This window comes from Mandrillus leucophaeus, unplaced genomic scaffold (genome assembly GCF_000951045.1).
Source record: "Mandrillus leucophaeus isolate KB7577 unplaced genomic scaffold, Mleu.le_1.0 Scaffold442, whole genome shotgun sequence".
Classification (NCBI taxonomy): Eukaryota; Metazoa; Chordata; class Mammalia; order Primates; family Cercopithecidae; genus Mandrillus; species Mandrillus leucophaeus.
Window position 1 is genome coordinate 855749 of NW_012104721.1, and position 27375 is coordinate 883123.

A 27375-nucleotide genomic window follows, 5' to 3' on the forward strand; every position below is an offset into this window, starting at 1 on the left:
CGGCTCCCTGCAACCAAACAGTAGGGATGTCACCTCCTATATGAAGGCATACCTCATATGCACCACCTCTAGGCTTTACTCTATTGAGCATATATGAGCCTAAGTTAAAGTTAGTTCTTTATAAGTTTGACTCCACTGCTGGGTTTTGTGATTTTATAGTGAACACCTTTTAGAGCTTCTGCCCAACTCACAGTAATCCTTGCTTCTCTGGGAACTGCTGATTCTCCAGCTATGTTTGTACCACCTGTGCCATCCCAGCCTCTACCCCCTCCAGAGTTGACTGGAGTAAAGCGGACACAGGACGATTCTTTATCCTGAGTTTGGGACTTTTGAACTGATGTTCATAGAGTGGGAATAGGATTAGTTTATGTAGATCATTGGCAGTATCCTAGAGAGGGAGTTTCCTTGAATTCTTAGATTGAGATTCCTATGGCTGACTTGACTCAAGCCCTCCTCAAAGCAAAGTCATCCAAAGCATCACTAGATTCCACAAAGCATGCCATGCTATGTGGCTTGAACATTTGTCCCCTCCAAAACTCATGTTAAAATTTAATTGCCATTGTGATCATATTGGGAGGTGGGATCTTTAAGAGGTGTTTAGGTCATGGGTTTCCACCCTCATGAATGCACTAATGCGGTTATCATGGGAATGAGTTCCTTATTACAGGAGCGAGATTGCTCCTTTTTGCTCTCTCTTGCCCTCTCTTTGCTCTTTCATCATGTCATGATGCATCAGGAAGGTCCTTACCAGATGCCAGCACCTTGATATTACACTTCCCAGCCTCCAGAATTGTGAGCCAATAAATTTCTGTTCATTATAAATTACCCAGTCTGTGATATTCTGTTATGGGAGCACAAAACAGACTAAGACACTCTAGTAACTATTCACAAAGTTGATTTCTGTCACTTGCAAACCTGAAGTAGCTCCACAGGGTTGAAATCATGTCTTTCTGTCTCAGGTCAGACATTGTCTCCTAACGGCCTAAGAAGTGCTGGAAAAATATTTGTTAATTAACAGATAAGGTCTGGGAATCCAAAATAGATATGGGGACCAGAGCTAATGATTGCTCAGATGACAAATGAGGCTTCCTTGTTAGCAGGAAGATAGGGTGAGGCTAAGGAAGAAGACCTGCCTCTACTGCCTGGAATGGGGTAGGCAGACCACTGGGGCTCCAAGACCATGGAGCATTAAGAAGGATGCAGACCCAGGAGCCTTAAAAAGGCAGAGAATGTTCTCAGACACAGCAGGGTCACGAGGCCCTGTGACACTTATTCACAGCTACAGTGATTCACGTCAATCCACCTTCATCATTTGTCTTGCATCTCAGTTGAGGAGAGTACATGCTCCCCACAATGAGAACTATATGTCACATCAAGCTAGGCTTTGAAAGCCTGACAAATTGTGGAATGATAGATATTGGCAAATAAGATCTTTAACAGCATGTTTACTTTTTTATTTTATTTTATTTTATTTTATATTATTTTATTTTATTTTATTTTATTTTATTCAGAGTCTCTCTTTGTCACCCAGGCTGGAGTGCAGTGGCCCAATCTTGGCTCACTGCAGCCTCAACTTTCTGGGCTCAAGTGATCCTCCTGCCTCAGCCCCCCAAGTAGTTGGGACTGCAGGTTTGCATCACAGGACCTAGCTAATTTTTGTATTTTTAGTAGAGACAGGGTTTCACCATGGTGCCCAGGCTTGTCTTGAACTCCTGGACTCCAGCCATCTGCCTGCATCAGCCTCCCGGTGTGCTGGGATTACAGGCATGAGCCACCATCCCTGGCCAATAGCATGTCTCTATGGCACTTAGGGTGCATAAACAGCCAGGAGCATCCCAGCATCTTTTTCATGCTGAGTTAAGACTATTAAATCCACCTCCTGGAAGTCCATGCAGTGTCCATCTTCAAAAGAGGTCAGAAATTGTCCACAAATCAAGTAGCCAAATGACCAATTTATTAAATGGACAATTTGCAAGCTCATAGATTTTCTGAATGAACACTTTGCTAACATTACCAATGTATAAGGTTTATAGCAATTTCTATTGAAGGGACGGGCTTCACAAGCTTTTAAAGATTGATGTGATACTGTGATTGACAGACAGGTTTACATTTTATTTTCAGAGGAGCATTTTAAGGAATTTTCTATTTATCAAAATATAAGGGTGGTTTATTCTGCCTTTGAATATATTTAACATATGAATACGCCGGGCGCGGTGGCTCACGCCTGTAATCCCAGCACTTTGGGAGGCCGAGACGGGCGGATCACAAGGTCAGGAGATCGAGACCATCCTGGCTAACACGGTGAAACCCCCTCTCTACTAAAAGTACAAAAAACTAGCCAGGCGAGGTGGCAGGTGCCTGTAGTCCCAGCTACTCAGGAGGCTGGGGCAGGAGAATGGCGAAAACCCAGGAGGCGGAGCTTGCAGTGAGCCGAGATCCAGCCACTGCACTCCAGCCTGGGTGACAGAGCAAAGACTCCGTCTCAAAATAAATAAATAAATAAATAAATAAATAAATAAAAACATATGAATACATTAATGAAGAATATGTTCCTGAATGTGGATTTTTCTTGATTGTATTAATATTATGCCATTCAGTTTACTTTCTTTTCATTCCCTTTCTCTGCTTCTCTTCTATCTCCCCATGTCTCAGTTTCTCCCTCTGCCTCCTCCTCATATCTTCATCTCTCTGTCTTTTTTTTCCGCCCCTTAGAAACAGATTCTCGCTCTATTGCCCAGGCTGAAATGCAGTGGTGTGATCATAGCTCACTGCAGCCTCCAACTCCCGGGCTCAAGTGATCCTCCCACCTCAGCCTCCCAAAGGGTTGAGATTACCAGCATAGGCCACCATGCCCAGCTCCTCTCTACCTTAGTCTCCTCCTACAATCACTCCCCATCTCTGCCTTTCAGTATCCTCGTCTCCTGCACATCCCTTGCCCTCTCTCTCATTTTCACTGTCCCCCACCTTTTCCCCTTAGTCCTTCCTCTCTGATGCCCTGTCTCACACCCCCATTTCCTCCTATTTTTCCCGTCACCCGCAGTCTCTTTATTCCTCCTTTCCTGTCTCTCCCTGCAGTAGCAGCAAGCTGGAGGCAAAGACAAATTGAACATTCTTCAATGTGCTGCCATGAAAAAAAACAAAATCACTTACTGCAACTTCACAACCATTGTAGGAAAACGTGATTAGAAACCTCATCCAATATGAATTGTATTAAATTTTGTGAATAGTTACAAAGAAGTCAATGTTTGGTAAATTGGTAAATTGGTAAATTGGGCAATTGGTCATTTGAAGAACTGGCTTGAAGTTAATCAGCCTTAAGCCCATGAAAAGAATCCTGAAGGAGTTTCTGGGTCTGCAAGGTTCTTTCTTAATGATCAAGGTCCCTATAACAGCCCTCTCTTAGGAGGTGCTTATTTTAGTATCTAGGGCAGAAGGCCTGACTTCATCTGGATTTTGTGCAAGCCATCAGCCACTGATGGGATGGGGCTTTCTTAGTGGGCTGGGGCTGACATTTCTGTATCATAGTCTGTTGTCTTTTATACATTCAAAAATTAATTTCCATCGTTCAGACAGGAGTAGGAAGAGCAGACTGATAAAGTAGAAAGGAAGCACATTCCAAAATCAGACCTTGGAGTAGTTCTTCAATCTCTCTGGGCCTCAGTTTGCCTATTTGTAAAGATGGAAATCTCCCTCATGAAGTTGTTGTAAAGGCAACATTACATAACGGCAACAATACCATTAGATAACATTAGATAAAACACAAAGCCTGGCACATGGTATGTGCTCAGCATGTTTTAAAAATGCATAGGAGTGCCCTCTGTATACCAGACACTATGCAAGCACTAGAGACACTGTATACAATAATGCATAGACCTTTTTCCTTAGACTCTGATAATTTATATTTATTGACCATTTATTGTTCTTGTCAGACTCAAATCCAGGTCTCTTTGACTCAGAGGCAGAGTTCACAATCGGTTCTCTCCACTAGTTGCCTCGATTGTTCATGATAAAGAATGGACATTTAGCTACTTGTCCATGTGGAGTGCTCTTTTGGAGTGTTCTTTGGTCCTGAGGGACCCTGAGGAGCAGCTCTGTCATAGGGTGGTCTTCTGAACAATGGTTTCTGACCTGGAAACAGACCAGCTGCAGCTTCTGAAACTGGGATTAAAGTCTCCTAAACTCCCCTAGTTCTGAACAAGAAGTTTGGGGAGTGCAAAGCAAAGTGAGAATGAAGCTTTTTATAAAAAGTAAATCCTTTTGAAAAGACATTTACAAATGTGATCAGAAACCAAAGAGAAACCCCATATCAAACTTTGTTAACATGTGGTGGTACATTTCAATACATCTTCTTAGTCCAAGAGACTCAGAAAGGTAGAAATAAATAAATCACATACAGTATGCTTTTAAACATCATATTTTAGGTAGGTAAAAATATCTCATGTTAACAGATCATGCAAAGAGGAACACAAAATACAAAATATCAGCTTGCTCCATTTGCTATACATATTATGGTTTAGCATCAAGTTTTAAAACATAAATCACAAGCAGATTGCAACATAAACGCCAAGTAAAACTATATGTTCCTATGTCTTTGCCAGTTTTTGCTGAACAGGTATGGTCATGAAAGATTACAATGACTTTTTGACAAACGCAACAGAACTCACAGATAAAAATGCACTTGGATCCTTCAAAGCCTCACCTTCTGTAGGTGCACAGGAACTCCATGTCAGCTGTTCGTCTACTCAACATATCATTTTGAGCTGCCACCACTCTTGGGAATACTGTATATGTGTATGTATGCATACTTAAGAGGGCACATTGTTAAAATACTATATTATGTTTTTTTGAGACAGAGTCTTGCTCTGTTGCCCAGGCTGGAGTGCAGTTGCATGATCTTGGCTCACTGCAACCTCCACCTCCTGGGTTCAAGCGATTCTCGTGCCTTGGCCTCCTGAGTAACTGGGGCTACAGGCATGCCCCACCATGCCCAGATAATTTTTTAGTTTTAGTATAGACAAGGTTTCGCCATATTGGCCAGACTGGTCTTGAACTCCTGGCCTCAAATGATCTGCCCACCTCGGCCTCCCAACGTGCTGGGATTATAGACTTGAGCTACGATGCCCAGCCAAGAGGACACATTTTTGCCTTTTGGAGAAAATATGCTACAATAAGCTGGAACCCCAGAGGATTTGTATTCTAACTTTCTCACATAACTAGCTATGTGACCTTGGGTACCTCTCTCACCTTGCTGCACCTCAATTTGCTCCTCTGCAAACTAGAGTTAGAACATTCCCCTCCTGTGGGGTGTTGCTGGACTTAAATGAGATAAACCTAGTACAGCCCTCAAAAAATATGGCATTCTGCCCCCATTCCTTCTTTTAATTTTTAACGTGCAACAATTCAAAAATATTTCATTTCTCTTTCTTTTGAGGACGACTTTTGCCACCACTTTTTTAATAGCCAAAGGAAATTTGGGGTTAAAGACGATGGGTGTGCAAGCTGCATAATTTTCTATCCACTCTAAACATGTGTGAGTAAGAAATAATAAGGCAGAATTTCCAGGGTGGTTCAGACACTGGTTCTGGAGAAAGCTGTAAAAGAGGCTCAGAAGAGAAGTTTTCTGAGAAGGGGGCCCCTGTGGAACAGCTGTCATGCCTCTCAAGGTGACCCCTGGAAGGGGACAGCAACTATTCGCATGGATAAGGTCTCTGCACAGTCATACAGCTCCATTCCAGGAGGGCTCAAGAGTTCTTTTCAATTCTCCAGTGGAACCCTAGCCACATGTCCCTTCAGTTGTCAATCATTTGACGCGGAAAGCTTGAATTACAATGACAGTCTGAGGCTCCCATAGTTCCTGAGGAGCAGGAGAGCTCCATCCAGGTCTGATTCTCTTTTTTTTCTTTTTGAACCCACTTACAAGAAACAGGTCTGATTCTCTTGCAAAGGTTCTGCTTCCTCCTCAAAGTTCAATCTCTCTGCTGATCACCACCATCTGCTGTTCTTCTGTGGTGCCTAAGAACTTTCCAAACTACCAAGCCCCTAAGACTGTGGTTTGGATTCCAGAAAGCCCAGGTGCCTGCCTGGCAACACACAGGCCTTCGTCTTCTATTTCCCCTTGTTGGACATCATAAGAATCGTTTTGTTGCATCCCCTCAGAGCCTCCCTTAGGAGCGAATACGCAGAATTCTCTTGAACGTCTTCTTGAAGTTCTCATTGCACAAGGGGTAGATGAGGGGATTCAGCGTGGAGTTGATATAGCCCAGCCAGATGGTGAACATGTGCAGATGTTCATTGCAACAGCTCTTGCAGAAGGCAATGACCATGAAGAAGATGAAGTAAGGGATCCAGCAGAGGATGAAGGCTGCCATGATAAAACCCAACTGTTTGGCGGCCTTCCTTTCGCGGTTCATGTGCAACCCAGATACATACTGTCTTGAATGTGAGCGGAGCCTCTTCCAAGTAAACTTGATGTAATCCAGGCCTGTGTTAGACCCACTCCTCAATTTGCCTTTGCCTGGTGCTGTCTCTGTGATGGTATCTGAATCTGTTCGAGAGAAAGATTGGCTATCACCTAACATCTGATCCTCTGGCATCTCGCTGGCCTCATGTGTGTTCAGGCCCTGCTCATCTGTCTTGAGCTGGCCATGGCTCTGGTTGTCGGCTACACAGTCCCTGCTACTCCCCTCTGCCGCAGTCTGCATCTGCACAATATCAAGTGGAAAGCAGTGGAGTTTGTCCACTTCTCCATTGTCCTCTTGGCTGAAGACAACTGGGGATTTCATCTCCTTGGGGGTTTGAGATGGTGACTTCAAGACAGATCCACCACCAGCATCTTTTGGCTTCCTTTTCAGAACCTCCCAGGGAGACTCCTTCCCTGGTTTCTTGGTACCCACCTTGGGGTTCTCTGGCCTCAGCTTAATTTCTGAGAAGGAAGGGAGGGATCCATTGATGAGCTCCCGGTGCTGGCAGTGTTGTTGTACGGCCTTGTAGATCTTGGCATAGAACCAGAGCATGAGCAAGGTGGGCAGGTAGAAGTTGATGATGGCAGTCATGACCTTGAACCAGGTGACATCATAGAAATCTGTCTCACACTTGTCCTCTCGGCGCACCGAGGTCTGCTGCATGAAATGATTCCAGCCTAGAATGGGAATAACCCACAGAAAAGAGAGAAACCAGGCCCCCAAAATGGTGGCTGAGGCTCGAGTCTTGGTACGATACTTAAGGTACCTGAGGGGCTGCTGGACAGAGCGGTAGCGATCAATGCACAGGATGAAGACACTGAAAATGGACGCTGTGCTGGCCACGTAGTCCATGGAAAGCCAAAAGAGGCAGAGAGGACGGCCCAGTAACCACTTGGACGTGAGCAGGTAGAGGATGTTCATAGGCATGACGACAGCACCCACGATCAGGTCCGCCACCGAGAGGCTGACGATGTACAGGTTCCCCACGGTGTGGAGCTTCCGCTCACTCCGTACAGCATACAGCACCAGCAGGTTGAGCCCCACTGTGACCAAGGAGATAGTGCTCAGGACCACCACCAGTGGCATCAGCTGGGGGCTGGCCATAGTGGTCTTGTTCCCCTCACACATCTTGTCTTCTAAGAGGCAGGAGGAATTGGGGAGGGTCATTGGCATAAGAGCAGCCACCAGTTATGGCTCACTCCCTGGGAGAAAAGATAGAAAAAGTAAGGTCAGAGACTTGGGTGATCAGTGGCCACTTAGCAGCATGATGTTCATCAGACTGGAGTTGTATGCTCTTGGGGGTAATAGACACTGCTGGTTACCTACTCAACAGCCATGTCCCCTTTTCCTTATTCATGCATTCATTCCCTCACTCAACAACTATTTATTGAATTCCTGTCACTCTTCTAGGTATTGAGGATATAGCTGTGAACAAAACAGACAAAAATGTTTGCTCTTACAGAATGTGCATTCTAGTGAGAGAGTTGGGCAGAAGCAAGGTAAAGAAGGAGTTTGTAGAAATCTAATTCTGCACATGTTCTGGGAATGTGGGCTGCATCCTCATGAGTCTAAGCGGAATATGGCAATCTAATTCCTCTTTACAGTGGCGGATAGAGGAGTGACCATGAGATACCACCATGGCCAAAGAGTTGGATGAGGATGTCAAATGGCAGAGGTGGAGTTTTTAGGAACGTTCTTCCTTTCTGACAAATGAGCAAAACAAGAAAAATTGTTGTTGCTCACTTGCCTCCTTCTTCCTGACAGGATGTGAGGAAGTGATGTTTGAGGCCATGACAGTCATCTTGGGACCATCGGGAATGCCAAGAAAATGCCAACCTAGGGCCTTACTGTCACTAAGCTGCTGAGCCAACTCTGGAATCTTCTTCTCCCAGACTTGTTATTATGGGAAATAATTAAATGGGTTTTGTTTTGCTTTGCTTTGCTTTTTTTTCTTTTTGCTTACATCACTGTTGTGGGAGTTCTTACTTGCAGCTAAAACCATCCCTAACTGATACAGAAGAGGTTCTAAGGGGACACACCAGAGGCACATAAAGCATGAAATAAATCTAGCATATCTTTTTGAGGAAAGTTCTCAAGTGAAAAGGGGATTATGTTATTTGGAAAAGTATATTTGTTGTTTTACTTTTCTATTTGAAAAACAATTTTTTAAAAATTACATAAATCATGCCAAGCAATATGTAACAAGACCCTTGCTAGTAGGCTGGAAATGGTGGCTTATACCCATAATCCCAGCATTTGGGGAGTCTGAGGTGGGAGGATTGCTTGAGGGCAAGAGTTAAAGGTGGAATGATCACTTGAGGTCAAGAGTTGCAGCCTGGGCAACACAGTGGAATCCTGTCTTTACAATGAAATTTTTAAAAAATTGGCCCAGCATGATAACACACATTTATAGTCCTAGCTACTCGGGAGGCTGCAGTGAGCTGTGATCACATCACTGCACTCCAGCTTGGGTGACAGGGCAAGATCCTATATCTGAAAAACAAAAATAAAAACCTTTGCTAGTAAGGCTCTACTGAAAACGGACTGTATCCTCTGTTATTGGTGATCCCCAAGTCGGGTGGTTGGGTGTGAAATTAAGTATTAAATCTTCTGGAAGGAGTTTTTAGATTTTTTTTTTTTTTTTGAGACGGAGTCTCACTCTGTCACCCAGGCTGGAGTGCAATGGCACCATCTTGGCTCACTACAATCTCCAGCTCCCAGATTCAAGTGATTCTCCTGCCTCAGCCTCCCGAGTAGCTGGGATTACAGGAGTGTGCCACCACACCCGGCTATTTTTTCTGCATTTTTTTTAGAAGACACAGGGTATCACCATGTTGATCAGGCTGGACTTGAACTCCTGACCTCAGGTGATCCACCCACCTTGGACTCCCAAAGTGCTGGGATTACAGGAATGAGGCGCCACGCCCAGCCTTTTTTTTTTTTTTTTTTTTTTTTAAGACAGTCTCACTCTGTCACCTAGGCTGGAGTACAGTGGCACCATCTCAGCTCACTGCAATCTCTGCCCTCCGGGTTCAAGTGATTCTCATGCCTCAGCTTCCCGAGTAGCTGCAATTATAGGCACCCACCACTACACCCAGCAAATTTTTGTATTTTTAGTAGAGAAAGGGTTTCACCATGTTGGTCAGGCTGATCTTGAACTCCTGACCTCAGATATTCCCCCACCTTGGCCTCCCATAGTGCTGGGATTACAGGCGTAAGCCACTGTGCCTGGCCAAGTTTTTAGATTTTCATATTCATCAAAAAGTGGTAAGTTTAAAGAAAACTGATAAACACTAATAAATAGTGTAAATTTATCTCAGTAATTTAGCAAAAACAAATATTTTTACATTAAGACGAAGCCAGATAAGTTCTTGAGTAGAAGGCTAAATTAATTAATTAATGTATTTATTTATTTAGAGACGGAGTCTCGCTCTGTCACCCAGGCTGGAGTGCAATGACGCGATCTCGGTTCACTGCAACCTCTGCCTCCTGGGTTCAAGCGATTTTCCTGCCTCAGCTTGCTGAGTAGCTGGGATTACACGCACCCGCCTCCACGCCCAGCTAAGTTTTGTATTTTTAGTAGAGACGGGGTTTCACCGTCTCAGCCAGGTTCGTCTCGATCTCCTGACCTCATAATCCTCCCGCCTCAGCCTCCCAAAGTGCTGGGATTACAGGCGTGAGCCACCGTGCCCAGCCTGTAGAAGGCTAAATTTATATAGTTTTTTAAGATAAAAATCAAAACCCCACGATATTTGATCCTTGTGGAAGGAACCTTCTGTATGTCTTTGGTGGAAAAACACCATTTTGGGCAGCACCGATTGTGCCCAAGCTCTGCCATTTATTTTCTCAGTGATCTCTTGGCCTCCATCTTCTCATGTGTCAAATGGGTGGTGTGTGGGGGGGTAGACAATCTCTAAAGACTTTTCCAGGTCTCTTTCTTACAGCGGTATTTTTTGATGTCCTCCAGCTCTGAGCTGCCAATCAGAGCAATCCTCTGATTGCTGATGGCGCCTCCTCTGACTTCTTCAACAGCATCACTGTCTCCTTGGGTGACCTAAAGTCCTGCTGTATGCTCCTGTCACTCTGTGCTGTCGGCCTCGGGGGTCTCATCCTCTGACTTCCCTACTCCTCGGTCATCACCTCCTATGAGGACAACACTCAAACCCACAGCTCCAGCCTGTATTTTTCTCCATTCCCATATCTAATACCTTGCAGCTTCACCTTCTGCCCTGATCAAGTCCCAACCCCGTGAAATTGTACACAGCCACCTCTGGAAGGAAGAAAGTAGGCTGTGAAAGGAAAACAACTTGGGGCCCCAAAATCACTTAAGCTAAAGGGAAAATTCAAACTGGGAACTGCTTTGGGCAAACCTGTCTCCCATTCTATTCAAAGTCATCCCTCTGCTCACTAAGATAAATGCATATCTTCTGATTGCCTCTTTTGGAGAGGCTAATCAGAAACCCAAAAGAATGCAACCACGTCTCTTATCTACCTAAGTCCTAGAAGCCTCCTCCCAGCTTTGAGTTGACCCGCCTTTCCCAGACCGAACGAGTGTTCATCTTACATATATTAATTGTGCCTCGTAGAATGTATAAAACCAAACTGTGCTCTGACCACCTTGGGCACATCGTCAGGACCTCCTGTTGCTGTGTCATGGGTTTGCATCCTCAACCTTGGCAAAATAAACTTTCTAATTAACTGAGACTTGTCTCAGATTTTCAGGGTTCATAAGGCGAAGGAAGTAGTGTCTCAGGGATTTTTATTTTTTACTGTTTTGCTTGGAAGGAAGCAGGAAGTAGTTTCCATAAATACTTCCCCAGCTTGGCATTCTCAAGGTGGCTCTCAGCTTCCTGGCCTCCAGAGGCGTCTCCTTTCTCTCTTTTCCTCATTGTCTGGCACATAGAGGGGAGAGAAACCATTTTTTATTTTATGTTAATTTTTACTTTTTAATTTTAATTTGAGACAGAGTTTCGCTCTTGTTGCCCAAGCTGGAGTGCAATGGTGCGATCTCAGCTCACTGCAACCTCCTTTCAGAGATGATAAATTCCTCTTTAAAAAGCTTTAGTTCCCTGTTCTTTGTTTCTTAAGACCAACTTCCTTGTACTTCCTTGTCTCCTAGCTACCTGTTCTGTAAACAGCCTTCCTGCCTTTGCCATGCTCAGACAAGTCCAGATATGCCTTCCCACCTAGTAATGGACAGTCCCTCTTCCTTCCCACCTAATAGACCCTATTCAATTTTAAACCTTAGCCAATCAAGTTAGCTTAGATTGTGAGGTCCAACCCCAGCCAATGGGGAAAGGATACAGAAGTGCCAGGAACTGCCTTAGGGAGTAAAAACCCCTGCCCTACCCTGCTTTGTGTGCTTTTGCGATTGTGACTGCTGCAAGCTGCACCCTTCTGCAGAAGTAAATTTGTCTTGCTGAGGAATTTTCTGCCTACGTGCTGTTTTTATTTGAGGCACCAGGCACTTGTTTCTAACAAATTTGGGGGTTCGTCTGGGATTCCCATTCTCCTCCTAGAAGGGGTCTCAGATCATCTCTCGTGAGGAGACGCAGCCCACTGCTTTGTTGAGGTGGCCTCAAGGGTAAGGGATTGAGACCCACCTGGTGTGATGAATAAACCTGGATTCCAGCAATGCGGGAAGAAAAGGCCTACAGATACCGTGGTGACCAGGTAACTTTGTGCACAGACTAAGGTAAGAAAAACCTTGGGGGCGGTGAAGTATTTCCTTGGTGGTCAGGACATCCTGGAGGTTGAAAGCGAGGGAGTAAGATGCACAATTGAGTGCAGAGCAAGTGCAGAGTCTGGATCTGATTCTGCAGTCACCTCATATGGCTTGAAGGCAGTTTGCCTGTTGTGGGGTTTATATCAACCTGCCTATGCTAAGAGGGACCTGAAAATTACCACAAGGGAAGCAGATGAAGGATGAAGCGAAAGCTGAAGAGTGTGAGAAATCTCTAGTAGGAGAGGTTGAGCCCCACAGACTTGCTAGGGTGCAAGAAATCTCTAGTAAGAGAGATTGAGCCCCAGGGATAAACACTTTCTCCAGGATGGAAAATACAGCAAGTAAGACAAAAGTAGGAAAAATCATGATCATGATAATATCCCCTCTGATAGTCCCCTAGGCCTAATGTTAGAATATTGGAAGGATAATGGAAGGACCAAACACAAGAAAAAGCAGCAAATGATAAAATACTGCTGTTTTGTTTGGACTAAAGAACCTTCCTCTCCCCCAAGCAGCTGCCACCACAGACCCTTCTCCTAAACCTAAAAAAGGAGGTTAAACCACTCTTAGATGACCCTTATGGAGTGGCAGATCAAATCAATCAGTTTTAGGACCCCAGTTATATACTTTGGATGAATTAATGTCTATCTTAGGCATCCTATTCTCAGGAGAAGAAAGGAGCATGATACGCAGGACCGCTATGACCATTTGGGAATGTGAACACCCTCCTGGTCAGAATGTTCCAGTGGCTGGACATAATTCCCAGCCCAGGATCCTCAATGGGATAACAACAATATAGCCCATCGAGGAAGTATGAGAGACCTTAGGGAGATGGTAATAAAAGGAATTTGAGAATCAGTGCCCCACACCCAAAATCTTACCAAGTCCTTTAATATAAAACAGGGAAAAGATGAGGGACCGATAGAATTTTTAGAAAGGCTTAAAGAGCAAATGAGAAAAATATGCTGGCCTAGAATCAGAAGACCCCCTTGGACAAGGAATGTTAAAGCTCCACTTTGTTACCAATAGCTGGCCAGATATTACTAAGAAATCACAGAACAAATGTCTCAAATGTGGAAAAATAGGTCACTTTAAAAGACAATGTCCCACATGGGAAAAAGAAGAAAAATCATCCCACTTATGGCTTTTGAAGAAGACTAGGGAAATCAGGGGCTCTATCTTTTTATATTGAGTCCCACCAAGAGCCCTCGGTAAATTTAGAAGTGGGACCTAAACCTGAGCTTATTACCTTTTTAATCGAGTCAGAAGCAGCTCACTCCTCAGTTTGTTATCTTCCATCTAGTGTAACTTGTTCACAAGAAAAACTTTTTATCTCTGGGGTTAAAGGAGAAGGATTTAGAACAAAAATCTTAAAGGAGACAAAAATGAAATATAAAATTGATCAGCTAGTATCAAATTTCCATTAATTCCAGAAGCAGGGACAAATCTATTAGGAAGCGATTTAATACTAAAATTAGGCTTAGGCCTCCAAATCAATTATGGAAAATTCCTCCCCTCCCCTCCCTAATCTTGCTCACCACTGCAGACGAAGAACACATTTATCCCGAGGTATGGTCAAAAGATGGGATCAAGGAAAGTTACAGATTCCTCTGATTCATGTTAAATTTAAAACCCCTGGGGAAGTAGTAAAGCGAAAGAAATACCCTATTCCTTTAGAAGCCAGGGTAAATTCAAAACCTGTAATTGAAGGTCTTCTCCATGACGGGCTTCTTAAATCCTGTGTGTCTCCCTGTAACACTCCAAAACTGCCTTTAAAGAAGGCAGACGGGTCATACTGGTTAGTGCAAGACCTTAGAGCTATTAATCAGATAGTACAGTAATTGATTTAAATTATGCCTTCTGGGCTTGTCCATTAGCAGAGGGCAGCCAGGACCTATTTGTCTTTGAGTGGGAAGACCCTCACTCCAGTTGAAAACAGCAATACCGATGGACAGTCTTACCCCAGGGGTTTACAGAGTCTCCAAATTTATTTAGTCAAATATTAGAACAAGTGCTAGAGAAACTTTCCCTGCCCTCGTGCATATGCCTCCTCCAGTACATGGATGATCTTCTAATTTCAGGAGATGATAGAAAAGAAGTAGCAGCCTTCTCAACTCATGTCTTAAATTTTCTGTGGGATGAAGGGTTAACAGTCTCAAAAAACAAACTCCAATTTGTAGAACCTGAAGTAAAATATTTAGGGCATTTAATTAGCCAAGGCAAATGGAAAATTTGGCTTGAACGGATTGAAGGAGGATTAGTCAGATACTGTCATCTATGGATAGACTCTTATGCCCTGGAAACAAAATTCTCATACAAAAAGCTCACACAAGACGAGCCAGACCCCGTCATTTGGCAATTACCAGAAATCCAACAGGTGGAAAGGTTAAAACATCTATTAGTAACTGCCCCTGTCCTAGCTTTACCCTCCTTAAGCAGCCATTCCATCTTTTTGTCAATGTAAACAAGGGCGTAGCCTTAAGAGTACTTACCCAAAAGCATGGAGGCCACCAGCAACCCGTAGGCTTCCAGTCAAAAATTCTTAACCCAGTGACCCACGGATGGCCCAAATGCATTCAATCTGTAGCGGCAACTGCTTTGCTAACAGAAGAAAGTGGAAAAATAACTTTTGGCGGAAACCCCATTGTGAGCACACCTCACCAGGTCAGAACTATCCTAAATCAGAAGGCAGAAAGGTTGCTTACTGACTCAAGAATTTTAAAATACGAAGTTATCTTGTTAGGAAAAGATTATTTAATCCTAACTACTGATGATTCACTTAACCCTGCTGCCTTAACAGGAAATTCAAATGCAGAAAAAAACCCATGCCCCACACCAGAAGAACTGGGGCATAGATGTTCAGATAAACTCCCTTTCAAACCGGAAGACACCTTTTTGTAGATGGTTCTTCTCAAGTAATAAAAGGGAAAAGGCATAACGGGTACTCAGGAGTAGACGGAGACACCCTACCTAATGACTGGTCTGAGCAAACGTGAGTTGTTTACACTAAATCAAGCCTTAAAATTTCTGCAAAACCAGGAGGGAACTATTTATACTGACTTCAAGTATGCCTTTGGAGTAGTCCACATCTTTGGGAAAATTTGGGCACAGCAAGGCTTTATTAACAGTAAAGGGGCCAAAACTTAGTCCACACAGACTTGATAATCCAAGTACTAGAGAACTTACAGCTGCCAGAAGAGACAGCAGTTGTTCATGTTCCGGCTCACTAGAAGAATCTTTCCTTTGAGAGCCGAGGGAATAATCTAGCTGACCAAGTGGCCAAACAAGTTGCCTCTTCTCAAGCAGCACCCATTTGCCACCTAACCCTTTATCTTACCCCTCCAGCTACAGTCCCTATTTTCTCCCCCAGAGAGCAAGAAAAGTTAAAAGAAATAGGAGCCAAAGAAAGCCACGCGGGAAAATGGGTACAATCAGACAAGACGGAAATGCTGTCTAAGCCCCTCATGCGAGACATATTGTCACAACTACATCAAGGAACTCACTGGGGCCCCCAAGCTATGTGTGATGCAGTCCTCAGAGTTTACGGATGCATAGGAATTTATACCCTTGCTAGACAAGTTGCAGACAGTTGCACAGTGTGCAGAAAAACCAAAAAACAACCTAAAGAAAATAGGAATACCACATGCCGTGCATCCACCTTCATCAGGGAGAGTAGAAAGGCCTATTGCCCTGTTGAGAGTCCGAACTGCTCCCCGAAAAGATATAGGTCTACCCCCTTATGAGATGCTTTTTGGATTGCCTTATCTACATTCTACTACTGATCTTCCTACATTTGAAACAAAAGATCAGTTTCTTAGAAACTATGTATTAGGTCTATCTTCTATCTTTTCCTCCCTCAGGACTCAAGGCCTCCTAGCACAAACTCCAACCCTTGAATTCCCAGTTCATCAACACCAGCCTAGAGATCACATCCTTATCAGAAGTTGGAAAGAGGGAAAGCTCGAACCCACTTGGGAAAGACCTTACCTAGTGCTCCTCACAACTGAGACAGCAGTCCAGACCGCTGAGAGAGGATGGACCCATCACACCCGAGTACCCTCTCCAAAGTACCTACCCTGGACAAAGTAACGCTAAAGAGAAAAGCTTAATCAGCCTCTTCCTCCTTTTCCTCTCTCCCCCAGATACCCCACATATTATTATTAATGTTACTAAGTCTAACTCACCTCAAACTATCACTTTCGATGCTCGTCTTGTTATACCCTGTGGAGATCTGCAGGGTCAAAGACAACTCTACTTCAGAAAAGTATCTTTGTCCTTCCTGGCTCTCCTCAGACTGGAAATCCGTTAACTGGGATCAATTAGTCTGGGAAGATTTTAATGGAGATTCCGTTAATTGGGAATCTTGTCCTCCTAAAGCAGAGCATCAGCATCTCTGCCATAGTTGGTCCAATGTTCTACTGACCACCAAAAACCAGGGATGGATGGCCCCAACGAGTAGTTGTATATTCCTGAAACCATACATTTGTTTCACTAAAGGGAGTACTCCTCCCAATTGCCAATATAACCAGTGTAATCCTGTACCAATTTCCATTGCTATCCCAACTTTTCAAGGTTCTTACCCTTCCTTGAGCCGTTTTTATGGTATAGGAGCAGAAGTCTCAGGGACAGACCCTATAGAGTATTTCGAAATGCGCTTCATCGCTCCTCCACCTCCTTCATCCCCTTCTCCCTCTCCTCCTAAACCCTCTTCTAACCAAACCTTTTCTCGCTTCATACCCAATGATAAAACTAAAGTAGCCGTTATAGAAGTTAAAGATTTAAAGCAAACTGTAGCTATTGAAACAGGATATCAAGATCCAAATGCCTGGTTGGAATGGATTAAATATTCCATCTGCAAGCTAAATAAAAGCGACTGTTAGGCTTCTGTGACAGGTAGGCCAGAAACCCAAATTTACCCTTCCCACTTGGATGGTCTTCTGACCAACGAGGCATGACCTGGATGATCGCTGTCTTCCAGAACCCCAGAGCCTGGGGTAATGAGTCATGCAAGATCCTTCCACTGCTGTTCCCTTAAGACCAATTTCCTCAAAAGCCCTGCGGGTCAGCCCCCCAGGGCCATCCAGCCTCCAGCCCCTGATGTTAACTTCACCTCTTGCCTTTCATGGCAGGCAGAGAAGTTAGCATTCCTTGGAGACCTAACAGGGTGCAGTGAAACCAAGCCTTTTCAAGAGCTTAGCAATCAGTATGCCCTTGTTCATTCCTAAGCAGATGTGTGGTGGTATTGTGGAGGACTATTGCTGGGTACTCTGCCAAGTACCTGGAGCGGCACTTGTGCTCTAATTCAGTTGGCTATCCCTTTCACCTTGGCATTTCATTGACCAAGAAAGCTGAAGATAGAATATCATAAAAAGAGAGATGTCCCTCATGGATCCTTTGATCCTTATGCTATTATAGATGCTATCGGAGTACCACAAGGGGTACCAGATGAATTCAAAGCCCGAAATCAAACAGCTGCAGGATTCAAATTTATGTTGTTCTGGTGGTCAACTGTAAACAAGAATGCAGCTTGAACAAATTATATCTATTATAATCAAAACGCTTTGTTAATTTTACTAGAGTTGCAATTAAAGGAATAGCTGAACAATTAGGCCCTACCAGCCAAATGGCTTGCGAAAACAGAATAGCCCTTGACATATTAGCTGAAAAAGACAGGGTTTGTGTCATGATTGGAGTCCAATGTTGTACTTTTATTCCTGATAACATCGCCCCGATGGAACAAAAACAAAAGCCTTACAAAGCCTTACTTCCTTATCAAATGAGTTAGCTAAAAATTCTGGAATAGATGACCCCTTTGCAACCATCATAGAGAAATGGTTCAGGAAATGGAAAGGAATTATGACCTCAATATTCACCTCCCTTATAATCGTTATACATGTGCTCATTCTTGTAGGATGCTGTATCATACCCTGTATTCGTGGTTTAGTGCAAAGACTTATAGAAACAGCACTCACGAAAACCTCCCCTAATTCACCCCCACCTTCTTCAGATATACTCTCCCTTCTTGACGCCCAAGAAGAACAACAGACATGCAAGGCATTTTGAAGAGGAAAAACTATAAAATCAAGAGGGGGAAATGGTCAGAGATAATAAATTCCTCTTCAAAAAGCTTTAGTTCCCTGTTCTCTGTTTCTTAAGACCAATTTCCTCATACATCCTTGTCTCCTAGCTACCTGTTCTGTAAACAACCTTCCCGCCTTTGCCATGCCCAGACAAGTCCAGATATGCCTTCCCACCTAGTAACAGATAGTCCCTCTTCCTTCCTGCCTAATAGACCCTATTCGATTTTAAACCTTAGCCAATCAAGTTAGCTTAGATTGTGAGGTCCAACCCCAGCCAACAGGGAAGTGCTAGGAACTGAATCAGAGATAAAAACCTCTGCCCTACCCTGCTCAGTGTGCTTTTGCTATCGTGACTGGCGCAAGCTGCACCCTTCTGCAGAAGTAAATTTGCCTTGCTAAGGAATTTTCTGCCTATGTGCTGTTTTTCTTTGCAGCACCAGGCACTTGTTTCTAACACTCTGCCTCCTGGGTTCAAGCAATTCTCCTGCCTCGGTCTCCCAAGTAGCTAGGATTACAGGCATGCACCACCACACCTGGCTAATTTTGTATTTTTAGTAGAGACAGGGTTTCACCATATTGGTTAGGCTGGTCTCGAACTCCTGACCTCAGTGATCCACCTGCCTCAGCCGCCCAAAGTACTAGGATTACAGGCGTGAGCCACTGCACCCGTCCAAGAAAACATTTTTTAAAAAATTATGTATACACTATTTATCACCTAACAATTATATTTGACAGAAAATGATTCAAGCAATCCTCCCACCTCAGCCTCCTGAGTAGCTGGGAGGGACCACAGGCACGCACCACCATGCCTGGGTAATTTTTTGTATTTCCTGTAGAGAGAGGGTCTCACTGTATTGCCCAGGCTGGTCTCAAACTCCTGGGCTCAAGCCATCTGCCTTCCTAAGCCTCCCAAAGTGCTGGGATTACAGGTGTGTGAGTCACTGTGCCCAACCATGATTTATTTTTATTAAAAAAATCTGTATTTTTCCTTTTTCTTTAAAGGAAGAAAAGTTATGACTGAATTGACATCACTGAACTAAAAATTACTGTAGCACTTTAAACATTTAGGGGTGAAATCTAACAATGTCTGCAACATACTGTGAAATGAATAAAAAAATAGCTTGAATCGATAGTTCTGGTCAGTGAGATGACTAATGTAAAGGCTTTTCCCTCCCTCAGGGACCTGCATTTTGAAAAATCTGGTCCCTGAGGTTTTCCTTGCATAAATTCCAAAGAAAAGTCAGATATTCTGGCCAAGAGTGTGGGAGATATTTGGGGACATGGATCCCATGTCACTGCATGCCACTCAGGAGACCCCGCTGGGTCTGAGGTGCCCTCTCTGAGGATAAAACCATGCCTATGGAAACAGTGCTGGACAGAGGGTGTGCTCTGGGCAGAGAGGAAAAAAGCTAGAGGAGCCACGTGAGATGAGGGTTTGTCTGCAAGGAAGTTGGTCACCCATAGGTCATCCCTAGCTCTGTGTCCTCAGAGTAGCAGCCTAGAGAGAGCTCTGGAGGCAGGAACTGAGTCCTCACCCATGCTCTCTGCTCTGCTGCTCACTGGGCTGTGTGAGCGGGTGTGAATGTGTGAGTGAATGTATATGTGCGTGTGTGTGTGTGTAAATGTCTGTGACTGTGCGTGAGAGTCTGTGTGTGTGTGTGTGTGAATGTGTCGGTGTGTGTAAGCGTGAATGTGAGTGTATGTGTGTAGGTGTGTGTATGGTTTTTGAGTACATGAGTGTATGAGTGTGTATGAGTGTGAGTGTATGTGTGTGTGTGAGCGTGTGCACCTTGAGTAAACAGCTTGGGGTATCAGTTTTTTCACCTTTCAAGTAGGGAGAATAGTAAGCCCTCCTGCCTAGGCCATTGGGAGGATCAATTGAGACAGCGGAGTGGGAAAGTGCTGCGATTAATTGGTGAAAAGCAGAAATGGACCCTTCTTCTCTAAGAATGTACAAGCAAACCATCATTTTTGAATTAGGGCGATGACTCCATTCCAAAACCATTAGATGAGGAGGGGCTTTTACTAGAGTGATTACAATCTAATCCCATCAGGTCCATGTGCCAGCAAACAACCCAGTCCGTGTTCCTTGCACATCCTGTGCCACCAACGAGGCAGCTGAAACAGTAAGGAGCCAAGCCCCAGGGCTGGCGCTTCTCACACATCAGTTACTAAATGCCCACAGGCCCAAGAGAAATATCTGATGATCCCCAAGGTGGAGAGGAGGAAACGGTCGGCTCAAGCTCAGGAGGTGAAGCAGCTTACTCAAGGTCACACAGCTGGGAAGTGGTTGCTAAATTAAGATTTGAACCTAGGTCTATCTCACTCAGGGTTTCTCTGTTTTTTTTTAGACGAAGTCTCATTCTGTCACCCAGACTGGAGTGCAGTGGCATGATCTTGGCTCACTGCAACCTCTGCCTCCTGGGTTCAAGTGATTCCCCTGCCTTGGCCTCTTGAGTGCCTGGGACTACAGGTGTGCACCACCATACCCGGCTAATTTTCGTATTTTTAGTAGAGACGGGGTTTTGTTATGTTGGGCAGGCTGGTCTCAAACTCCAGGCCTCAAGTGATCCGCCTGCCTCGGTCTCCCAAAGTGCTGGGATTACAGGCATGAGCCACCGCACCTGAACCTAACTCAGGGTTTCTTAACCTTGGTCCTCCCATATGACATTTGGGCTGCATGACTCTTCATTGTGGGGAGCTGTCCTGTGCACTGGGTGATGACATTTATTTAGCATTATCCCTAGCCTCCACTCACTTGATGCCAGTAGCTGCGAGTCCCCAGTCATGACAACCCAAAATGTTACCAGACACTGCCAGGTATTCCCTGGGGGTTAGAATCACTGATCTAACTGAGGAACATGCACCCTGAACTACTCCACTCCATTGCCAACCAAAGAGTGCAGCTTTCAACTCAAAGTAAGGCAGAACTTTCTAAAAATAGATGTTATCCAACAATGCAACAAGTTACCTTTTGAAAGACAGTAAGCTCCCCAACATGGGAAGCATGCAAGAAGAGGCAACCTGGATCTGATTCCAAATTAGAAATACTCCAAACTTTCTCAAGGGCAATGCAATTATTTACCTAAATAAAACTCAGCAACGTTGTTTTAGATAAAGCACCTACTACAATGTCTGGCATACATGAGGTGCTCAATAGCAGTGCTTATGTTTTCTTCCATTTCTTGGTGAGCACCACCATCCTGTACCTGACCCCATTCAGGATTAGAGGACTCATCCTTGACCTTTCCTTGTTTTTCACTGTGGTGGAAGCTGCTAATAATAGTCTCCTCTCATGTCTAAGACTAGAACTCTGCTTCTCAGCTGAGTATGCAACTGCCTGGAATAGAAACTACATTTCCCAGACTCCTTTGTAGCTGGGCATGACCATGTGACTAAATTCCAATGGGATGTAAATCCAAGTGTTGTTTGCAACTTCCAGAAAACAGCCTTAAAATAAAGGTGTGTTCTTTTCTTTGGCCTTTCATTCTTCTAGCTGGCTGGAATGTGGATATGATGAGTAGTACCTAAGCAGCCATCTTGGGGACCATAAGGAAAAGTCACACAATTAGGAAAGTGAAGCGGCCATCGGGACAGACTTGAGGTCCCTGATGATCAAGGGGCTGCCATTATCAGATAGGACTGCCCACCTCTGGACCTCACGTCTATTTCATGGAAGCCATTGTTAGCTAGTGTTTTCTATCACATACAGCCAAATCAAATCCTAATTGAAATACTGTCCCTGACTTCAAGGAGTTGGTAAATTAGCATGCGAAGAAATACACAAGATAAACAGCATCAAAACAATTAAATTAAAAATCCTAGAATGCAGCTGGGACAAATGTGCTGACTGAGGTAAGATCAAAGCAGGTAGCTGGAAGCAGAGGGAAGAACTGCCTCTCTCAAGGCAGCATGAGGATGTCAGAAAGGACATCAGAGAAGAAGTGATAGGCAAGCTAGGCTCTGAAGGATGGGTGGAAGTTCGCCAGCAGGAAGAAAGAGGTATTTAAGGCTCAGTAGAAGAAAGAACCAAAGTACACAGCTGAGTTTGAGGAATTGGGAGGAGTCATTGGAAGTTCCTGGACCACAGAATGGCGAGTCTGGAAGTACACGTTGGGACCAAGGTGTAAGTAAGCTCCTTTACACGTTGATGCTGTTCCCCTGCCTAGAACATTCTTTTGCCTTGAAACTCTTACTTCTTCCTTTCTCTTGGTATCCTCAACTTCTAACATGCCCCTCTTATATCAACTTTCTTGTGGGATTATCATTCTTCAGCTGATTCTCCTCCAACTAAATGCGGAGCAACTCCAGGCCATGGGGGATGTCCACTATTTCTGCCTGGAATAGAAAGTGCACTTTGAAGTGCAATACCATGGGGACATGCCCCTCGCTGACAGCAGGGACCCTGCATTTTCGCTTGCCGTCATTTCTCCTGAGCCTGGCACCAGTCTGGCACATGACAGGTGCTCAACAGAGGTTTACCAGATAAGCCCTAAAAAACGAGACCCGAGGTCGGACGCAGTGGCTCACACCTGTTATCCCAGCACTTTGGGAGGCCAAGGCAGGTGGATTGCCTGACGTCAGGAGTTCGAGACCAACCTGGCCAACATGGCGAAATCCTGTCTCTACTAAAAACACAAAAATTAGCCAGGCATGGTGGCGTGCACCTGTAGTCCCAGCTACTGGGGAGGCTGAGGTAGGAGAATCGCTTGAATCCAGGAGGCAGAGGTTGCAGTGAGCCGAGATCATGCCACTGTACTTCAGCCTGGTGACAGAGCGAGACTCCATCTCAAAACAAAAACAAAAACAAAAAAACAGAAAGACCCAAACCAATACAGAGCAGCAGAAGCCAGCGTAGATGTACTAAGTGCAGAAAGTGTAGGCACAATTTTCAAAAGGAAGTTCAGACTTACAGAAGTTTGAAGTAGGATTTATCCCATTGACGAATACTGTTCCATACCTTTGGGTCCACTTTTCTACTTTTCCCTGACCACTTCGTAAGTTAGAAATTCATCTCATGGTAATCTAAGGTGTAAATAAAGATTTATGCACAAATATGCTCACTGCAACATTATTTACGACAGGAAACGAAGGGAAATGAGCTGGCATTTGGGAACTAAATGTATCTTGAGATAGTGCATCTGGAGCTGGTTCCTTTCGGCGGGTTCTTGGTCTAGCTGACTTCAAGAATGGAGCCGCGGACCTTCGCGGTGAGTGCTACTGCTATTTTTTTTGGCAACTGAGTTTTGCTCTGTCACCCAGGCTGGAGTGCAGTGTCGCAGTCTCGGCTACTGCAAGCTCCGCTTTCCATGTTCACACCATTCTCCTGCCTCAGCCTCCCCGAGTATCTGCGACTACAGGCACCCGTTACCAGGGCCAGCTAATTTTTTGTATTTTTAGTAGAGACGGGTTTTCACCATGTTAGCCAGGATGGTTTCGATCTCCTGACCTGCCTGCCTTGGCCTCCCAAAGTGCTGGGATTACAGGCATCATCCACGGTGCCAACTGTTACAGCTCTTAAAGATGGCACGGGCCCAAAGAGAAAGCAGCAGCAAGATTTACTGTTAAGAGCAAAAGAACCCTTCCACAGCCCAGAACAGGACCCAAGCAGATTGCCCCTGATGGGCTGGGGTGGCCTGCTTTTATTCCCTTATTTGTCCCCGCCCATGTTCCATTTTTGTCCTATCAGAGTGCCCTTTTTTCAGTCCGCCCTGCTATTGGCTACTTTTAGACTCCTGCTGATTGGTGCGTTTTAGAAAGCGCTGATTGGTGCATTTTACAATCTCCTTGCTAGCTACAGAGCAGAGCCTTGACTGGTGCATTTTACAATCCTCTGGTAAGACAGAAAAGTTCTCCAAGTCCCCACTCCACCCAGGAAGTACAGCTGGCTTCACCTCTTAGTAGCTACAGAATAGAATATCATGGGGTCATTGATAATCATTACGGAGCACCAGCAATGAGACAGGAAAATGCTTATGATGAAATTACATTTATAGAAGACGTAGTTTATTTGCACAGGACAAAGTTAATTCTGTTAACTAACAGGCTTCTATCCAGGGTGAATCTTTGTTACATCAACCATGGTTTTCTCTGGGTACTGGATGATATTTATTATATTTGGTATTTCTCAGGATTTCAACAATGAGATTGTCTTCATTTCATAATAGGGAAAATAAGAGCTAACTGCATTCATTTTGAAAAAAAAAATAAAATAGATTTCTTCGATAAAAAAATAAAAATAGATGTTTTCCACATACTTAGCACATCTTTTATTTTCTCTAGTACAAAGTGAGAGTTTGGGATTCCTTTCTTGATTCATTCTAAACTGCCTCACCTGCTACTCCCCAGTCCAAACTGCTCTATCCTCTTCCTCATTTGTGGGCTGGTTATTCTAGTCAAGTAAGTCAGAGCATTAATTTCTTTGATCTAATTCTGAGAAAGAGGTGTCATGCATGAAGGTGCTCCAGTACTGCATAGTCTCATTAAGTCTGGCCAGGTCATAATTTCCATGAAACACCCAGGCTTATCAATGCCACTGGTTGTGATGAATAGAGCAGACTGCAAATAGCAAAATGCCATTATGGGCCTAGTATTACAGGAACCTGACTGACTTAGAATCTAGAGGAGTTCTGGCTTAAGAGTCAGCCTCTGGGTAAGATGCAAGAGGCAGATGACCTTGTGGGCAGGCAGAGGCCCCAGTAGGTTTTCCAGGGGTGGAGGTACACATGCAAAGAGTCTACAGAGTCAGAGAAGAAAAGCTACTAAGAACAGAGGACTGCGTGTGGAGCAAGAGGGAGTGGTGGGGACCGAGGTAACCCGGAGAGCCTGTTCTCTGCTTGAAGGGGCAGCTGCCACTCACATGCCACCAACTGCTGCAGACTCAGATCTGCCTGTTTTTAAAAGGAAACACAAAATCTGGAGTTTTTACATGAAATATTTTAGTTTTTAAATGCTGTCAATTATTCAACTGAAATGTTTCATTTGTCTTCTTGAACACTACACAGGGTAAAAAAAAAAACAAATTTTGCAAGCCCCCAGGTAGAAACCTCAAGCTGGTTCATAGGGGATGCAGAATGCTGAATATGAGATAATGACCCAGGAGTGGACACCTTTTGGGGTATTTGCCCAGCTCAAGTCAAGCCTCCTCTCTGAGAACCATCATCTGACCTAGGGTGGGCTCTGGCAGCCATAATTATACTATGTAACCCTGACCCCTGGGCACACCTGATTGAATCAGAAGTTGTCCTCTGACCCAGAACAGACCAGTCAGCCCAGTCCTCTCTTCTGGAACTCTGGGATTGGAGTTGTGCCATCAAGACAGTCTGTTGGTCTCATATATCTGATATGTATCTGATGTATCAAGAAGACAAATGAAACAATTGAATAAATGACAACATTTAAAAACTAAAAGATTTTGGCTGGGCGCGGTGGCTCAAGCCTGTAATCCCAGCACTTTGGGAGGCTGAGACGGGCGGATCACGAGGTCAGGAGATCGAGACCATCCTGGCTAACACGGTGAAACCCTGTCTCTACTAAAAAAATTACAAAAAACTAGCCGGGCGAGGTGGCGGGCGCCTGTACTCCCAGCTACTCGGGAGGCTGAGACGGGAGAATGGCGTAAACCTGGGAGGCGGAGCTTGCAGTGAGCTGAGATCCGGCCACTGCACTCCAGCCTGGGCGACAGAGCGAGACTCCGTCTCAAAAAAAAAGAAAAAGAAAAGTAATATTTTCATGATTGCATCAGGCTGGGAGATTTTCCATATTGCGTCATTTAATCCTCATCGTGCTGGTGACCTCACCAAAATAATTCTGCCCCCCATAGGAATGACAGAGCTAAATCAAACCCTTTCCTCCTACACGTCTGTGATCTCTCATTTTATAATTTGGTTTAAGAGACTGAACTTGTTTGTTTGTATACTCCCCACAACCCCCAGCCCTGGTGTGACAGGCTGGAATTTTTAAAGCTAAGTGCAGGAAAGGAAAGCTGAAGGATAGTATCACTAAATGGAAGAAGAAAAAAAAAAAAAAAAAAAAAAAACCTAAAAGATTTCATGCAAAAACTCCAGATTTTATAAGAGTGGGGGTAAGTGGGGGGTGTGGGGCTGCCACTGGGGGCAGGAGGGGGACTGTTGCTCACCTCTGGGAATGCTAAAATAGAGGAGGGGATAGAAGAAGACAGCAGACAAAATGCAATAATTCATATGCTGGAACAACCGAGATCTACCAGCAGAAGGATGAATTTAGACCTTTCCCTCATATCATACACAAAAATTAGCTCATAATTGATGATAGTCCTAAATATAAAAGCTAAATTTTTGTGACCTTGAGTTAGGCAAAGATTTCTCAGATATAGCACCAAAGGCATAAGGAATTTTTAAAAACTGCTAAATTGGACTTCATCAAGATGAGAAACTTTTGGGTTTCAAGAGGTACCACTAAGAAAATGAAAAGCTATGGAATGGAAGAAAATATTTATAGGTCATATATATGATATATCATATATCTAATATATCCAAAATATATAAAGAACTCTTCCAACTCAATCACAGGAAGATAAATAACCCAATTTATAAATAGGCAAAGGATTTATATAGACATTTCACCAAACAAGATATAGGAATGGCTCAAAAGCACATGAAAGGATGTTCAACATCATTAGTCATTAAGGAAATGAAAAATCAAAACCACAGTGAGATACCACTTCACATCTACTAGGATGACTATAATTTAAAAAGAAGGACAATAACAAGTGGTGGTGAAGATGTGGAGAAATAAGAACTCTCAAACACTGCTGGTGGAAATGTAAAATGGTGCAGCTACTGTGAAAAGCAGTCTGACAGTTCTTCAAATGGTTAAACATGGTTACCATATGACTCAGTGATTGATTCCACACCTAGATATATACCCAAGAGAACTGATCATGTGACCACAGAAAAACTTGTATGCAGATATTCATAGCATTATTCATAATTGCCCTAAAGTAGAAACCTGTCTCTTATACACATCTAGATGTGAACAATGAGATTGTCTTCATTTCATAATAGGGAAAATAAGAGCTAACTGCATTCATTTTGAAAAAAAAAATAAAATAGATTTCTTCGATAAAAAA

General features: G+C 44.0%; 1 protein-coding gene across 3 annotated transcripts in view; it reads right to left on the bottom strand.

The window, feature by feature from the left end:
- Window positions 1-3874: 3874 nt before the first annotated feature.
- Window positions 3875-27375, bottom strand: part of HRH1 (histamine receptor H1) — a 145696-nt gene continuing 122195 nt past the window's right edge. The window contains exons 1-3 of one of the 3 annotated variants that reach the window (XM_011994119.1): window positions 13885-13954; window positions 13436-13521; window positions 3875-7663 (exon numbers count right to left, since the gene is read on the bottom strand). In XM_011994119.1, coding sequence (XP_011849509.1) covers window positions 6165-7634 — 1470 coding nt within the window. In that variant the 5' untranslated portion in view covers window positions 7635-7663; window positions 13436-13521; window positions 13885-13954 and the 3' untranslated portion in view covers window positions 3875-6164. Of the gene's footprint in view, window positions 7664-13435; window positions 13522-13884; window positions 13955-16173; window positions 16270-27375 lie in introns of those variants that run through there. The other 2 variants (XM_011994120.1, XM_011994121.1) reach the window with 2 other exon arrangements.